Genomic DNA, 17644 nt, shown 5'->3' on the forward strand with positions numbered 1-17644 from the left:
GTTATAGTGTTAGTACATAGCTAATGTCATAAATTGTACCGTATAATAATTATAGTGTCATCATAATTAAATACACTACAATGCTGTATGTGAAGATTATTACATAGAAAAGTCAGCAAAGCTTGTCAAAGTATAACACACATACACACACTGTCTTGAAAGCTTTTTTTTTACAGCACAGGCAAACTAATTACATGAGCACTGGATTCTCATCTAAAATTCAAGAGTACATACAAACATCAGAAGTTTACCATAGTTGAAATATACATCTACAATAAACGTGATCTTAACTATAGCCTTGTAAAATATATATAAAACAACAATAGCAATACAATATCCAGACAGGCAGTACATACAGATGAGTTACATTATGTATATAAAATCTGCTTCAAAATGCACATGATCTATTTTTGTGGTGTAATTTTATGAATATTGCATTGCATTGTGTTACTTCCATAGGTTTTGTGAATGTACTTTATATTAAGTGAAGCTGACATTTTAACAGCTCTATACAAAATGAAAACTATTCATCGCTATTGTATTAGAGTGCAAAAAGCTTTAAAATGGTAAAAGTTAATTTGAATGACACTGCACAATATAGAAAATATAATCTAGACACATAAAAGCAAGCCCGTAGACCTACAATTTCAAGCATAAAGTGTCCATGTTAAAACAGCAAAGATGAGATGGGTGCCCCAGTGCACCATTTCGAATCAAACGTGTTAGCCAAAATATGTTTATAATGATGTTAATGGCAATAAATTGTAATCATGACAGCATCATGATCACATGACTGCTGTTCAGTAGAGATGTCACGATCAAAATTAACATCATTGCAACAACCTTTGGATTGAAGGCCATACCTATTTTTACAGTTTGGATTTTTTGGCATGGACACTGTAGATGGCATTTGCATTACAAATAGACACTCTGTGGCCTTTAATTTCCCAATGGCGATATAAGTAGGGTAGATAAAAAAGCACACACATACATTTCACTGTGAAAAAAGCTCAGAATAATAAGGTCTATATATAAACAGTCTTATTATGTTAGTATTGGAATGAAATAGTACAGTATATATTAATAGATTAGGACTTTACTATAACAAGCTTATTGAATACATTTAAGATGGTCATATATTAGAGATTAAATCACTAGTATAGTGCGGTGTATTATCAGACTATACTAAGCCTATTTCAACCATATATTGGCTACTATACTACTGTACTTTTTTACTTTCCTATAATCTGTGGCTACCTTAATTAAATAACTTCTATAATTATATTTGTAATGAATTTAATTCTGTAAATATGTTAAACCACAATAGGTACAGCTAGTAAATCAATGTCTCCTTGGCCATGACAGTATCAAATCAATTTCATCATTTATCAGTCTTTATCCAACTGCAGCAGGTAAGACAGTAAATACAATTCACAAGTTCCATTACAAATTACCTGTATTATCATCACTATGTAGAACTCTATGACAATCTGTTAGCCGTCTGGTAGAACTGTCCCACAACTCTAATACAAAGATGGTAAATATAATGTTTATTCTGGACAATCGTTGGACTTACAGTTTGTAACGATAAGAATCTCATAAAACCGAGACCTTGTCTGGAAACCTAGCATTACCATGTAGAACGGCGGCTAGATCCCACAACTCTATTAAAGATGGTAAATATAATGCGTATACTGAACAATCATTGTACTTACAGTTTGTAACAATCTTTTAAAACTGAGACCGACAATCCATGTACAACTAAGACAAGTCTGATAAGACCAGGTCTCACAACCCTAAATGGAGGCAAACATAATTCATATTCTGGATTACTTGGTGTACTTACAGGTGTTATTAGTGAGTCTAACCAGACATAAAACAGCCACTTAGTATGTGACTTTGTTGGGCTAATGTGTACGTAAGCTCACAAGAAGCATCTGATACACTGATAACCAAGTCCAAGAATCTTGTAATCACTAAGTACAACTGAAACAAGACTAAATATAATATAATTTGCATACTCTCAGTGAACTTACTTTTGTTAGCAATACGAGCATGGTCAGTGAAATAAGGACAAACAAGATGGAACAGGTTCTTGAAAGCACTCAACTCATTTACAGTGCCAGACGAGATAGCAGCTGTCAGCTGTTGATAAAAAGTAGTGAAAAACATGAAGAAATGAGACCGGTTCCCAGAAGAAATGAGACCAGTTTCCACAAACCTAAACGAAGGTAAATATAAATGTATACTGGACACTCTCAGTGTACTTACTTACAGATGTTAGCAATACGAAGAATCTCCTAGAACTGAGACCAAGTCTGTAATTCCTACCCTATTGAAAAGAAAATGAATAAAAACACAATCAGACTTAATGCACTTACAGCTGTAAGTAATTAGAAGATGACGTTGAACAACTCCGTGAAAAAAACCAAAAAGTCCACACATGGTTGCTACCAGATTCTTTAAAGGAAGCAGCTGCCATTGAAGGAAACTAACACTGCAGATGTTGTACGCTGACAGCCTGTAGAACCAAGAGGTTCGACAAGAAACTGTACCTCTGAAGAGATAATATACAAAATCATAAGAGCAGACCATGCATACTCTTACCCTTGATGGCTTATGAACTGTGTCCACTCGTCATCCGCCATAAGCTGAGATAACAGGATATAAAACATGTAATACGTACACAGCAACACCAAAGTTGAATCATTTGCAGGCCATTGTCATACGATACACAATAAACAATTTAATACGGCTAAACCTATCGTACAAGCTATCATTTTAGTCTAATACTTACTCATCTAGAGCTGTTTTTGATGGCTGCCATTGAAGGAATTGTCCACTTGGCCGCGCCACATCACCACTACTGTGACAGGCCAGCAGGGATGTACAGTTGTGGTCCATAACTATCATCGTGGCTCATTGGACGATGGCGCCGATCGCGCACACTCTCTCCGCGAGATACACCGTCCGAGCGCCACCACCATATCACTCACATTTACAGCCTATGATACAACAATAGCGACAAAGATGGCGACTTAATTGCACCTAATACGCATGCGCACGCCACTGACTCCTTCAATTTTAGACAAGCATTACTACGAAGTTTTGCAGGTGTGCTAACTGTGCAAGAAAATCTAGATTCTTAGATTGAATAATGGTATTATATGCTTTGCCATATGAAAATGTGTGTGTATGAAATTATCACAATAAACTGAAGCTAGTTAGCTAGATATAGTGATTAACAGAAGTGTAGCTACTTATTGTAAAATCATCATGACTTTGTTTGGTACAGTAAAAAAATCTTAAGTCACATGGGATGGTGATAATGAGATGGTGAAGCTAAAAATAAGACAATAATGAGATCTGATGGTGAAGCTAAAAAGTTATCACATTTAGTTAAGTAAACAAAGCCATACAAAGAATGTGTATTAAACTAAAGTATAATCTGTTTCCCATAATATAAGATGGGGTTTATACTAAAGTATAAGATAGTTAGTATAATGCAAGACTATACTGAGATTATTTGTATAGTTTAAGCCATTAGATATACCATCTTATATTCCTCTTTTTTCACAGTGTTTGCCAGTCGCATGAGGAAATCCATTATTAAAATTATACTGTAACATATAGTAAGTACATGTTGAGCTGGATCCTCAAAAACATTTAATAATTCATGGCTGCAATAACACACGATCTTGAAATTTGGTTTATTTGTAGCACTGCTTGACCTGCTAAAAATATTTTGAAATCTTTAATATCTACGGCCAATCAAAATTTTCATCATACATTTCCTATGGGAGGCCTTAAAAGTGCAATGTCTATTATGGCTCTTTCCCAAACTTATAATGGAGCCAAACTGCGAGTCTGTTGTTGACACCTTTGCTGTCACATCTTATCATCTGGTTGGCTGAAATGTTAACTCTCTTGAGAAAAAAATCACATTTAATTTTTAGCTGTTTTTCAAGATCCAGCTCAACTTGTACATACTATAGTATGCTGATATAAAATATGCTTTGCTAAGTTTTACAAAGCCCATGCATGCAGCAAAACAAGGGATCAATTTCTGAGGCTACTGTTGTGAAATGGGTTAAAGAATTGTTTCAATATTCAATTACTTCAAGAAAAAATTCCATGCCCACACTATAGTATAGTTTATTTGATTCTATCACCCTGTTTCATAGGTAAAATCTATAATATTTCTTGAATGATTGCTCTATTAAGAAGCTGAAAAACATTTAACAAGAGAAGTGTAGTAATGGCTCATGATATGCATCTGAAATACTACTCAACTGATTATGCACAATGTTAACTAATTTAAATTCTGGCTCAAGAGAAGTGTAGTAATGGCTCATGGCTGCATCTGCAAAAATATTAAATCAACCACATTGCTTATATGGCTGCAAGAGTCAAAGGCGAGGCACAAAGTTGCTGCACCATCAGACTAACAACTTCCAGTCTATTGCATTCAACTCATTGGGTCTGCAATGGGAAGTATAACACACAATGGGTTGGTCGCATTAGGTTTTCAGATGGCCTAAATTGGTGACAGACTTGTCTATGGCTCTCTGATGCCCAGGGACTGGATTGAAACATTTGGTACAGATAAGTATGATGTGATTTGCATTTATCTTGTGAGATTTCAGCCTATAAGCTGCCCCATGACCATGCAGCTGCTATTTGGCTGTGTGCCTTCAGAATTATCATCTACAGCCATTTTGAACCAGTCTGTGCCCACCCCACCACCCTCACCTTGAAACAGCTAGGCTGTTTTGTTTTATATATATATATCAAGCAATGGAAAACACATGTAACTTTAACAAGGTGTTCACTGTAAAAAAAAAAAAAAAATTGTACAACAATTGTTCAATAAATAAACACAAATGTATTACAATGATATGTGATGTGCACAGGTTTTGTCAGTTTTTAAAAACATAATACACAATGTGTAAATTGAAATATAATCCACCTGCTACAACTTTTTCTAATTATACACGTCATTTAAAACTCAACAAACCATAAACATTTACAACAAAGATAGTAATAAAGGTTATGCATAATACCACTATGGGGTTTATAACAGGATTACTGTAGAAGAGCTCTATAGCAAATAACAGCCAAAATGGTCTTACAATAACCAACCCTTTCATTCCATGTGGATAGCTGTCCACTACACTAGAAGATGCAAGAAAATAAGTAGCCCTTTCTGTGGCACACAAAATTACAGGGACAGTGTGATAAAAGATAACATGTGATTCCATAGTGAAATGAATGGTGTCGTTTAAATAGAACAACAACAGCATCACTACAAATGATGCTATTGTATCTATAGCTACATCAAATATCACCACATATAATAAGTTTAACCTAATGAAAAGGTGGGAATTCCTTATTAAGGTTCTACAAAATACAGTAAACATAAGCAATACAAAAATAGATGCCAAGTCCAAAGCTAATGCAATTATCAATGCTTGTATCACTTCTGTAAGGTGAACACATGGATAACAAGAGCTATAAGAAATTCTAAGGAATAGGTTACCATTTGCATGATACTGAGCATTACCAATTAGTTGGTTTAGGGAAACAAAAGGTAATAAAAATGAATAAATTGTGTTTCCTGTTAATCTATTCGAACATTCACTGCAAAGGTTGTCCTTTAGCAAGTAGACTATTTTGTAATGGTCAATGTCACTGTGTTGGTTTAACAGTTCTATTATAAATGCTCCATTCATTGGCCAATAACCAGACTCTTGTAGCTCATCATCATATGGGCCCCTCACAGGATGGACAGATACATATAAATAGTCATTATCAACTTCAACACCAAAAGCCACTTTATATCCTCTTTCAAAAGCAAACAACTCAAAAGAATGTTCTATGTAGTCATTTATTGTGAAATTGGATACGGATACAATAGTTGGAGCCACTATTCTGTGGTTTAGTTTTTTAATCCATAAGCCTTCTTCCAGACTTTGCTCTTTCTCTTGAACAAAATGTGTTCCAGATATAACATTGCTGTCAATTATGGTGCATTGCCAAGCTGCAGGGAACATTTTTCTTATCTCCAACATGACAGAGATCATGAATAACAACAGTAGCACAACTACAGCTATCAACAACACAATGCTTGTAATTAATGTGATCTTTGAGACACTTAAGCTTATTACTCTATCTTTTGAACTTGAGTGAAGTGCTTTAGTACATTTCCTGGTCTTGTTTATTTTGGCAGTCTCATCATGAGGTAGTGTAGTCTCTGCAATTAAATTTCAAAAAAGTAGGTATGTCAACTTAAAATTACAAGCAAAATTATTTATTACCTATTAGTCTAACACTCATTTAATGATACAGTACGGTAGTTAGCTATACAGCCTGTCAATAATATACTGCATCTGTGACTAAAGTAAGAATTAAATGTCTACTACTATGGCTGCTGGTATAGATGGCCTCCCTTGTTTCATTACTTTTTTATTTCTATTATCCCTAGTCAAATGCAAAATTTCAAACTCTTCAGTAAACTTGTTTGCTTAATTACTTTTTAGTACAATCACAATTCATTACTGGACTGGTGAATCAGTGCATGCAAGGAAAGAATGATGCCAGAATTTAATTGCCCCAACTATCAATGAAAAGCAATGTGGGTTATGTTCCACCAATTATATAGTGTTACAAACAAAGAACTGCATGAGAAGCTTCTCTGCAATCAATCCCGTTATTACGGACAATCCTTGTGACATGGTAGAAACTATAATGCACTACCCACGAATCAACACATACATGATAGGTAAAGAAAAACAGGAGGTTAAACATGGTCCATGTATTGTAGGTGCCGTGGTTGGCAAATGGGCACATCTCGGACCAAAGCAGCATTGGATAGTGAAGTAATCAAGCCTGTACCCTTAGGGGGTGTATACCCTTAAGGCACATTTGGGTTTGATTATGTCTAACCAATATTGCCAAGCTGCCATGACAAAAAAGGGCACTGGTCATTGGGAAATATCATTGGTCAAAAAGCCCAATCCTTCATGTACATTACTACCATAGCATATGATATCTGGGTCTGACCAGGATTGCACTTCAGATGATAATCATACTTGACAGTAGAGCTGTGAAACTGGGAAAAATTTTATAACTGGTTACTAGGCAAATCATAACTGCTGGTTATCCAGATAACTAAACTTAACAAAAAATTTATAGTGTATTATACTAGTAGTGCATAGCCGAAGTACAGTAATAGGCAACAAGAAATGGCTGTAGCTAGAAGCTCATTTCATCAACTTGCATATTTGTGCATATATACTCCATTTAATGTGTCCTGTAGTAGTTGTCTATCACGGAATCAGATGGCATCATTACCAATGTGCGGGGAAATAGACATTCTCTCCTAGGATGAGGGAAGCCTTTATATGTAAAGCTAAACCCTACAACAAGTGTGACACCAATGAAAAGAGTACCCAAACCATACATTTTGAGTAAAATATTAGCTAGAGATCTTGGTTATCTGGTTATGAGAAAAAAACTGATAACTGAATTCATTAACAATAACTGGTTGATTAATCGGGTAAGTTTTAGAACTCTATTTGACAGGACCATCAGGTCTTCTCTATGTTATAGAAATGACCATTGCTGGTTAGTAAAGAAATTAAACTGTGGGAGCAGTGAAATTAAGTTACATGCACTGCTAAAAAAAAGTGTGATTATTTGGAGCTTAATAGGAAGTATAAAACCAATAAATGTTTTCATACCCTCCATATAAATATTTCAGTGATCACTCATTGGTATAGCATTACAAGTATTACAAATGAGTACGGGTCATAAAAATAGTAGGGGTCATTTATTCACTACTTCAGTGTTATACAGCCTGTCAATAGCATTGCCATGACCAAAGTACGGATTATACGTTTGTCCACTAGTATAGCTGTAGATGACCTCCCTGGTTTCATTGCCTTTTGGTTTCATTGCCTTTTGGTTTCATCGCCTTTTGTTTCTACGGTCCCACTTTTTTGAAATAACAATTCATCATTGGTAAACCATCACATACCACATCATTGAAACGAATGGCATCAATACATTGCAAAAATCAATTGCATGACTAACACATGCTCTGACTACATGGCTGGAGTCCAGAGATTTTGAGTGGTCAGGCCATCCAAGGAGGTCATGCAATCAAAGGTTATTTTCATATGATATATGAACCTAGGGGGATCCATGGGCATGCTCTCCCAGACAAATTTGTGAAAATAGTTGATCTGAAATGGCATTATATATTTGGAGACTATTTTATACATGCAGTCTCTTTCTCCTTTTTTGTTTACATCAAGAATATATCCTGGTAACTTTGTGCTATTGTACAATTACTTCAATTTCATGTCTAGCTGATTATTTTACTTCCACGATGTTTCTTAAAGTGAATGTTTAGTTCTTTGAGAATTGGAAGCAATTTTGATTGTAATTGCTAATGCAAGACATAAATGAACAATTAGTGCAACATCATGCAGATAATTCAATGGAACTTTTGGAAAAGTACAACATAGCTATACTAGCTTAGATCAAGTAGTGTAATTAGGACAGTGGCTATATTCTGCCAAACACCCTATTAAAGTATTGTGATGGCTGTTCTATTAGAGTATATCGCGGTCACTGTTCTATTAGAGTGTCTTGATCTTTTCACAATATTCAAGTAGCTGAAAAGTGGTTGGACTGGCCAAACCATGGGCTCCAGCTCTACTCGCATGGCCAGATTGCCTTATCCTCTCTTTTTGAGTGATGGAACCAAACAACTACCGTACGGAAGAAAACTTTGGCGGTAAAAAACTTTGGTGAATTTGGCGAATCAATAGCAATTCGCCAAAGTTTTTTTTCACCAACTTACAGGCAATCACGTGAATGAGCACTCTGCGGAAGCGTGTCGAACCGAGTGTCGAACAGGAGTGACAAAATGGCTATGTCAATCTTAAATTACTACAAACGTACCAAGCGTGACTCTGTGTCATCTTCGAGTACTAACCTACCCGATCCCCAAGGGCCTTTGAGTTCGTCAGTTCCGCCTGGTGCGATTTCTAGTGCCAACAAGACGGTAACTGAAAAACTTGAGGAAAAACCAGATGGAAAAAAGCCCTGTAGAGGACCTTATCAGATGCTAACAGATGCGCAAAAGCTGATGATAGCCCGAAGAGCTGCCGAGTATGGAACTACAGCTGCCATCAGGTACTTTGCCACAGAATACCGCCGGAAAGCTGAGCTGCCCCCGCTCAAAGAAACATCTGTTCGTCGACTAAAAGACCTCTATAAGGGACAGCTACGTGTTGAGGGAGACATTCCAAGTGTAGAGGATTTTGCAAGGTTCACAACGAAAAAGAACGGACGTCCGCTGAAAATAGGAGAGGACCTAGATCAGCAGGTTAGAGAATACATTCAATACCTGAGGTCCACTGGCACTAGTATCAATACCACAGTGGTCATAGCTTCTGCAGAAGGAATTTTGATGCATGAAAATGCAGATATGCTGTCAAGAGTAGATCTCAATAAAGGCTGGGCACAATATTTGCTTCACAGAATGGGTTACGTTAAGCGCAAGGCGACCACAAAGGCAAAAGTGACTGTTGAAAACTTTGCTGCAGTAAAGGAAGATTATTTGCTAGAAATCAAGCAAGTAATAACAATGGATGAAATTCCAGCTGACCTGATCATCAACTTTGATCAAACTGGGTTAAGCATTGTACCATCCTCTGACTGGACAATGGAAGCTAAAGGAGCTAAGAGGGTAGAAGCAGTGGGAAAGGATGACAAAAGGCAGCTCACTGCTGTTTTAGCTTTATCTCTTACTGGTGATCTCTTGCCACCTCAGATTATATATCAGGGGAAAACTCCACGTTGCTTACCGAAGCACAGTTTCCCTGAGAAATGGCACATAACATATTCCATTAATCACTGGTCTAATGAAGACACTATGAAAGAATACGTTGATAATGTCCTACTCCAGTATATTACTGAAAAGAGGCAGAGTCTTGGCCTGGCCATTGACTATCCAGCCTTAGTGATTTTTTGATAACTTTAAGGCCCAGTGTACCTCAGCTTTTCTTACCCAGCTAGATCAGAACAACATTAATGTGGTGTTTGTTCCACCTAACTGTACCGATCGATTACAGCCACTTGATGTTAGTGTTAATAAAGCTGTGAAAAATCAGCTTTGTACGGAATTCCAGTCTTGGTATGCATGTCAAGTACTCCGGCAACGTCAAGAAGGTCAACAGAAGATTATTGACCTAAAAATGAGTACCGTTAAACCACTTAGTGCAGCTTGGATAGAATCTGCTTGTAACTATGTTAAAAACAAGCCAGAAATCATAATCAATGGTTTTAAGGAAACTGGAATTGCTTCATGTATTTAGTTGTCAGCTATAGTTTATAAGCATTGATTGATTGTAATAACCATTATACATGTCATTATTATTATTGGTGATCAGAATGTAATCAAATAAAATCATTGTTAATTTAAGAGACAACTGTAATGAAATCATTTGCATGGAAATGGCGTCATAACTTTCTTTGTGAAACAGTCCACCAAATGGCCTCTCATCTTCTTTTGGTGAAACTTTATCTTACTAGGATTTAACTTAAACACTAAAGCAACAGCAAATGCGAGAGAAAACAACCCACAATCTTTGCTCCCAGTTTGCTTTTGACACCGGCACATAGTGATTTTGAGTTCCTCTGAGCCTGTCTGATATAGATTTCTAATGATTGAAATGGTCTGCTTGTCACAGTAGGAAAATAAAGAATCAAACACCCTCACTTCATTAGCCTTGCAGTTTATGGTGGTAACAGTTATCCAGTGAAATCTTGAAGGGCAGTGAACAACTTGAACACTGTTTTCACCATCTTGCATTCTACACTGATATAAAGTTGTGCGCAATCAATTAACCTTCGGATGCTTTTCCTTTAGTAAACGTTGGCCATAATTTATCTCTGCATCTGTCAGCTCTACTCCCATGATAATATTCTCAGCATCAAAAAGTTTTTGCTTTTTGGAAGGTGGTGAATTAGTGCTTTCTGTTAGATCTATCATCATGTCCATTGAGTTATCTTTAGTTCTGTGGCTTTCCCCACCATTACTGACAGCAAGAGTAGAGCATGAGGCTTGAGATAAATCGCGCCCATCAGCTTTGTCCATTGAGTTATCTTCGTCCTTCTCCACTCTTTCGTGGTTAGCCGCGCCACTAGTGACATCACGATTGTTATTCATAGTAGAGCATGAGGCCTGAGGTGAATCCCCACTATCAGCTGGACTTGCAGTGAAATTAATTGTGACTTTTTCGATATTTAATGCCGACTCTAACAGGCGTATAGTCTTGGTAACTTCCTTTTGATTTGCTGCAACGAACTTGAGAATACAAGGTATTTCCAACCCACCTTGTACCAAATCCGACGAATATCGGCGAGCCCCAGCTACCTGGCACATAACATTGCCACCACGTCTAATGAATATGGAACATATTGCAGAAATATTTTTGGGAATGTGCCCAACTATTTTAATTTCACCATCGATGACTTTCTTTATCGCCACGGCGTGCGTATCATGAGCATTTCCAGGCTCCCGCTCACAGGCTAACCTCTCTCCAACACTAGGGCTCTCCCAAATGAGCATATACTCATGGTATCCGCGTATCATAGAGTCCACAGAAAACGAAACCGTCGACATCGCCTCGTGTTGCTGCACGAGTGCATCAATTAGAGTTTATTGTCTAGTAAATTCGCCAAACTTTTTATCCGCCAAATGTCCGATTGTGGGATTCGCCAAAGTTTTTACCGCCTAAGTTTTCTTCCGTACGGTATTGGAGTTACACCAGACCCTTTTCCTGCCAACCTTCATTCACAACAGAAAAAAAGCAGTCTGGCCACATGAGACTATGCCCCAGCCATCAATTACTGAAATAAGATGTGAACATTCCACTTCAATTTCAGCTATATTCCACCCATTATACATATCTAAAAGCAAAGACCAATACAAGAGATGTCTCTGCAATCAATCCAGTAGCTATGGAAATTACAAGTGAAGAACAGTCTGAGAAGTGCCTCTGCAATCCATCCAGTCAAACATCGGAAATTAAAAGCACTGAAGCATTTCTGCCTATTAAACCGCTGCACGATAGTGGAGAAGAAATGGAACATAAAGATGTATAAAAGTAAGTCCATGATACATGTATCATAGCTGTGCAATTGACAAAAAGCACGTTGATAGACAAAGCAACATCAAACAGTAAAGAAATCAAACCTATACCCTTTAAAATAGTTGAGTTATGCTTGGATGAAGGCAGCAATTAGTTAGTCAAATTCAGTTAAATATGTTTAAAATGTCATAGAAACTTGTTGGAAGAGTTAAGAGTCACTCTGAAGGCATTTATGGGCTTGGCTATATGCCTAACAATTGCTGGCAAGCCATTATGAAGGAAATGTGAGGCTGACTTTTCTGTGATATTTTGGGGCAAGAAAGCACAAACCTCCACAATTCCTATTATACAGGCATATAATAGGAATTGGCCCCTTTTCTGTTGCACCTTTTCAGCTATAAGTCACTAAGTCTAAGTCCTTGAAATTAGGTTAGGTAATCCTAAGGCTGCAGCACATGTTGCTGTCAGACCTTCAGTGCTGGTCACTGTAAAGCACTAATACAATACGATACAATACAATACAATACAGTACTACTATACTTGATGATAGTCAGTTTATGTTCACCTGTTCTCTTTTCCTTCCTAAATAGCTCTTGCTACATGTGTTAGCTGCCCCAACTGTAAAGCCCTTTAAACACAGAACTGTTTTATGAATGTGTGTTGATACGAATGGCTTTAAAATATCCCATACATTTAATATGGTCTATTCAGGCACACAAAGATGATATAACATGAAAACATGTTTGTTTCAGTACAAAATCATTGGGATTGATATTATAGTGCATAAAGCATGTAGTTGCAATAAAATTTAACTTAAGATCAACAACAGATAATTATCTTAATTGGGTCAGGATTATTTCAAACAATTCTATATTTGTATACTTGTTGTCAATCATACAGTACAGTACTACTGTATAGTAGGGTTCATGGAGGTTTGGGCAACCAAAAATCAACCTTACTTTTCCTTCATTACAACATGAAAGTATTGGTTAGGCATAACGAAGCCCAAAAAATGCCTTCAGAGTGATTCCAAATCATTCCAACACATTTCTATGGAATTTTGAAAGTTTCCTGTTTAACTGAATTTTCTATTAATTGGCTAAATGATGCCTCCAGCCAAGCATAACTCGACTATGGTTAATGCTATAGGCTTGATTTCTTTCACTGTTTGACATTTCTTCAGTCCTAGATGTGCCTTTTTGCCAACTGCAGCAGCTGCAGTGCATACATTGTGGACTTACCTTTGTCCTCCTTTGTGTCCTATTTCTTTCTCCACTACTGTATTGGCATTCAATTGTGGTAATGCATGATCATATGGTTTCAATGCAGCTGGTGGTCACGAGAGTTATCTGTAATTTCAGCAGGCTGGATTGTAGATGTAGCTTGTTTCATTGCTTTTTGGTGGTGCTGCCTACTACACAGTACTATTGCACTGTTTGATAATGCAGGTCAAATGCAGGGGTGGACAACTTAAGAGATTTTTTTTGAAGGATATACTTTGATACACTATACTGGTTTTGGCAGGGAACCAGAACCTATCCATAATGCAGCAAAAAAAAATGCTACAAGTTGTGGTTGGCAGTAATCAGTTTCAGTTGCATGTCTCCTTCACATATTATTTCTGTTTTCTTCTTTTTACTGTTCTGGTGTTCAGCATTCCTATGATCAAGACATACAGTAGTGTGTCGTGCGGCCAAGAAAGCCAGCACACCACATTATGAGTATACTGACAGGAAGAAAGAAAACAGCATTTTCATGCATGCATAGCTTTATTGCCCCTTCTCCACAGCACACCATTTTTGCATTATAGCTGTCTGCCAGGTAGGGTAGGACGCACATTGAATTTGCATCAGTAATATGAATGTTCAAATCTAGATATTAGTTTTTTCTTCGTTCTTTTTCTTCTTAAACCATGGGGGTCTTGAGGGCTTCAATTTCTTTTCGCACACATTGCAAAGATTGTTATAAAATGTAAATGTGTGACTCGATTGCCGCAAACTTCGGTGTAAATGAAGAATGTATCAAAGGTGCTATGAATCTGATAAATATCCATGGAGTAATGAATGTGTATTTGCATAAAAGATCAAACTTTGCTCACAGTTACAGGTAAACCGAGTATGGGAATAACTTAAGAATTGGGGCTGACCAAAGTAGCAGTGCCTTTTGATGGTATGGAAGTAAATCTACAGAGTTATAAAGCAAACACTCAGTAAGGACGTGTAAAATCGTGGGATTGAGATACTCCAATAGGGCAGTCACCGCAGGATAAAAAAAGGTGTACAACACCAAAAAATTTACCAGGATTTGAACCAGACACCTCCATACCTAACATCCACATCCTAAACGACCGCTATCTTGGTTGTTTATCCTTAATTTATATATACTTTATAAATGAATATTCTAGCTTACAAGCCTGTCTTCAGTAATCATGATTGTGTCTATATAGAATGTGAGTAAAAACAAACCCCAAAGTCACCCATAGGCAAACTAAGTGAAATAAGGTACAAACTAAGTGAAATCCACACAAAACAGCCAAGCTGTGAAAAAATGGTACAGTCTTTGGGTGAAAAATGTTGTGAAATCAACAGTGGCGGCCAAGAAATGGCTGCAATGATGTTAATGAAAATAAATACATATAGCCAATATTAAAAATTTAAGATTAGGCCACTCCAATTGGTCCACCGCCCGCATCCTTTTTTGGAGAATGTAAGATTTCAGAAATACATGGGGAAAATGCCTGCATCAGATTTTTTAAAGTCAGATTTCAGAAACAAATATTGGGCTGCAACAAAGATGCTAAATCAAACTGCTTAAGTATAATAATTTAGTGAAAACCTGCAAGAGATGGGCATAGTGCATAGTACAGATCAATATACTCTAATAGAACAGTCAATAAATCACAAAAATACTCTAATTGAGCAGTCATTTCATTGTTGCTTTGTTGCTGAATTCCGCCCGCCTGCATCTAAAACTAAACTTCAAATGACCAGAAACATAAAAACAAATTGGAGTGGCCTTATATATTGCAGCCATTTCTTGGCTGCCACCTTTGATTTCACAACTTTTTCACCACTTATAATGGCTGCACCGTATTATCACAGCTTGGTTGTTTATGTGGATGCATTCTATACAGTTCCCTCCTTTGCTGCCTATGATCATCCATTCATAAATATAAAGACTGCATGAAGTAAAGTGCTAACATGTACATCCAATATAGCTCAGTAATCTAAAATAAGGAAGTCCAGTAATCTATGCTGTTAACTTTGCTGTGGTATTGACAATGAAAATTACAAATAAGGAAGCCCCAGCAGTAATCTAGCTACATGCCATTAATTTTTCATCCATGGCATTGACGATGACAAGAAGTCTCAGGGTCTTTTGTGACACTTAACAATTTGAAAGGTTTGTTTTTCATATTTAATTGTTAACTTGCCATGTAATGAACAATGGATGCTGAAACGATCTATCGCTGAGCGAGTTGCTGAGGTCGTGTGGGGCTCGCCCAATGATGACCCTCGCAGTGACCTGAGAATTCATGGAATTTCAAACACACAATTCACCTGGTAAATGATACTGATGACAGTTTATCCGTTCCTCCATCCGTTCTACTAAAAAATCACACTTTTCTGAACGCTTCATTACAGACATGAACCCTTTAAATTGTTTAGTTTCTCCCACTGATAGTTCTGGGATGAGATACTTTTCAATAAACTTTTCAACAATCCTTTTCCTTGTCTTCTCGCAGCACAGCTCCTCTTTGTTGTCAAAATCGATGACTCGTTCAGTTAATAAACCTGGGAACAGTTCACTGATCGGTAGTGCGTTACATAGATCCTCTGTCATATCCAATAATGCGTTGTACTCGGGACAAAACTGAGAGGGTCCATTAGCGGCCATATCTTGACCCACCAGCGGAGGGGGTTACCATAAATTTTTCTTGCGATTTAGGCCCCCGAAAGATTTAAGGATCGATACATATCAAGACACACGGTAGAGTGTCGTGCGGTCCAAGAAGCCGGCGCGCCACACCTGTGAGTATATGTGACTGAATTTGACAAAACAAGGCTTCGACGCACAAAGCTTTGTTAGGAGATATGGCGATTTTAAGGAATCATTGTGTAATAACTTCCCAGTGCCTACAGCTGTGCAAACAAAATTTGCACCAATTGTTCATCTGTTCACTAGCTATCACTGAGTGGGTGTATACATTTCTGATACCCAAAATTTGCCCTGTTTTGAGCAGCTTTTTTCGAGCGGGTAATAATATCACAGATGGTAGTAATAGGGTGGGAGGGTAGGGGTGGACGGTGGTCTTAATATACGGGTATAAAATGGAGTAAGAAGACGATTGGAATCCAGAGGCCAAGTTTGGGCTCTCCATGGCCCTCCATGGCCCTCCATGGCCCTCAAATTACTCCAAATTGACTGAGAACACTATTGGCGAGCTCTCTGTGAAGTCCCAGCTCACTACACACAGACATACCAAGTCTCACGCATTGGGCGTGAGTCTCACTCAACTGCATGCAATCTCACGCTCACACGCATGGAACTGCTAATCTCACGCATTGCAGAGTGGGTATACTCTTCTTCAACATTTGCCATCAATTACAAGCTCCATCAATTATGTACCTATCAATGTTATCCCCCACCTCCCCCCTCCCGGGCGTAGTGGGGGAAATGGTGGGGATTTGACTTTTTGAAAAATCAAATTCTCCACCTACTGGGGAACAACTAGTGGTCAAATCTCCATGTAGTATCGCTGGAATAAACTTTAGGAACCAGATCAATTCTTATAGCTCGCAAGCTAAAACATAGATAATATAGCTACCTACTAGTAGGTAGCTATATTATCTATGGCTAAAGCAAACGCCTAAAATTTCGAACGGTCAAATGCCCTACTAGTGGGGCAAAATTTCTGATGAAATCGGCGAAAATCCCCCACTAATCTCTTAGTAAGCCCGAGGAGGTAGTGGGGTTTAACATTGATAGGTGCATTACAAGTTCCAAGTCTAACTACATGCGCTTATAACTGAATACAGTATTTATACTTATAGGCGCTTGCTTCTATTTTTAAACATTTAAGTTATAAATAGCACTAAAGTAGGCATTAGATCGAGTTTGGCGGGATTACAAGGATGGACTGTGTGGCAGTACTACCATTCATTGTGTGATGGGTTCTATCTAAAACTTAGAGCTGGCCATGAAGTGACATGACTGCAGCTGAATCTGAGGAAAAGTAGTTTAGCTATCCAACTGCACTAATATAATAGATGCATTAATTTGTTTATGTATTATGGCAACTACCAGCTATTATCCATTCACCATTACATCCTGTAAATGACAGTTACTCTATGTTGCTTTGTGCATGGTAGCTAACTTGTGCAGAGCCTTCCTAAGATAACAATGGAGGCTCTGCTCTGTTGCATGTTAATTGTAAATTACATCTAGTTGGGGAAATCTCACTCCTAAGTGATTGT

The 17644-nt window shown here is 37.5% G+C and overlaps 1 protein-coding gene and 1 long non-coding RNA gene across 6 annotated transcripts; both read right to left on the minus strand.

Annotated features, from left to right (window-relative positions):
• Positions 1-1279: 1279 nt before the first annotated feature.
• On the minus strand, positions 1280-3575 carry LOC136240528 (uncharacterized). 4 transcript variants are annotated; one of them, XR_010693863.1, is made up of 10 exons: positions 2798-3575; positions 2608-2651; positions 2382-2557; positions 2276-2332; positions 2037-2221; positions 1847-1997; positions 1716-1796; positions 1577-1664; positions 1455-1523; positions 1280-1403 (listed from the first exon to the last, which is right to left on the minus strand). It is a non-coding gene; the product is annotated as an uncharacterized lncRNA (long non-coding RNA). The 4 variants fall into 4 exon arrangements; XR_010693864.1 differs by having other exon boundaries at positions 1847-1986; positions 2037-2145; positions 2798-3570; XR_010693862.1 differs by having other exon boundaries at positions 1847-1986; positions 2272-2332; positions 2798-3570.
• A 1188-nt stretch (positions 3576-4763) lies between these two features.
• On the minus strand, positions 4764-16098 carry LOC136240048 (uncharacterized). Of its 2 annotated transcripts, XM_066030863.1 has the most exons (3): positions 15728-16098; positions 6168-6253; positions 4764-6109 (listed from the first exon to the last, which is right to left on the minus strand). In XM_066030863.1, exons 1-3 carry the CDS (start codon positions 16062-16064, stop codon positions 6104-6106), a joined length of 429 nt encoding a protein of 142 aa, XP_065886935.1. In that variant the 5' UTR covers positions 16065-16098; the 3' UTR covers positions 4764-6103. The 2 variants fall into 2 exon arrangements, with proteins under 2 accessions (XP_065886935.1, XP_065886933.1); XM_066030861.1 differs by having other exon boundaries at positions 4764-6253.
• Positions 16099-17644: the final 1546 nt, after the last annotated feature.

This window comes from Dysidea avara, chromosome 12 (assembly GCF_963678975.1).
Source record: "Dysidea avara chromosome 12, odDysAvar1.4, whole genome shotgun sequence".
NCBI classification, from domain to species: domain Eukaryota; kingdom Metazoa; phylum Porifera; class Demospongiae; order Dictyoceratida; family Dysideidae; genus Dysidea; species Dysidea avara.

Coding starts and splice junctions, on each gene's coding strand:
- LOC136240048 (XM_066030861.1), bottom strand. CDS start 16,064: ATGGCCGCTAATGGACCCTCTCAGTTTTGTCCCGAGTACAACGCATTA. Junction 6,254..15,727: donor TCATCAGTATCATTTACCAG/GTGAATTGTGTG, acceptor ATTTAATTGCAG/AGACTACACTACCTCATGAT.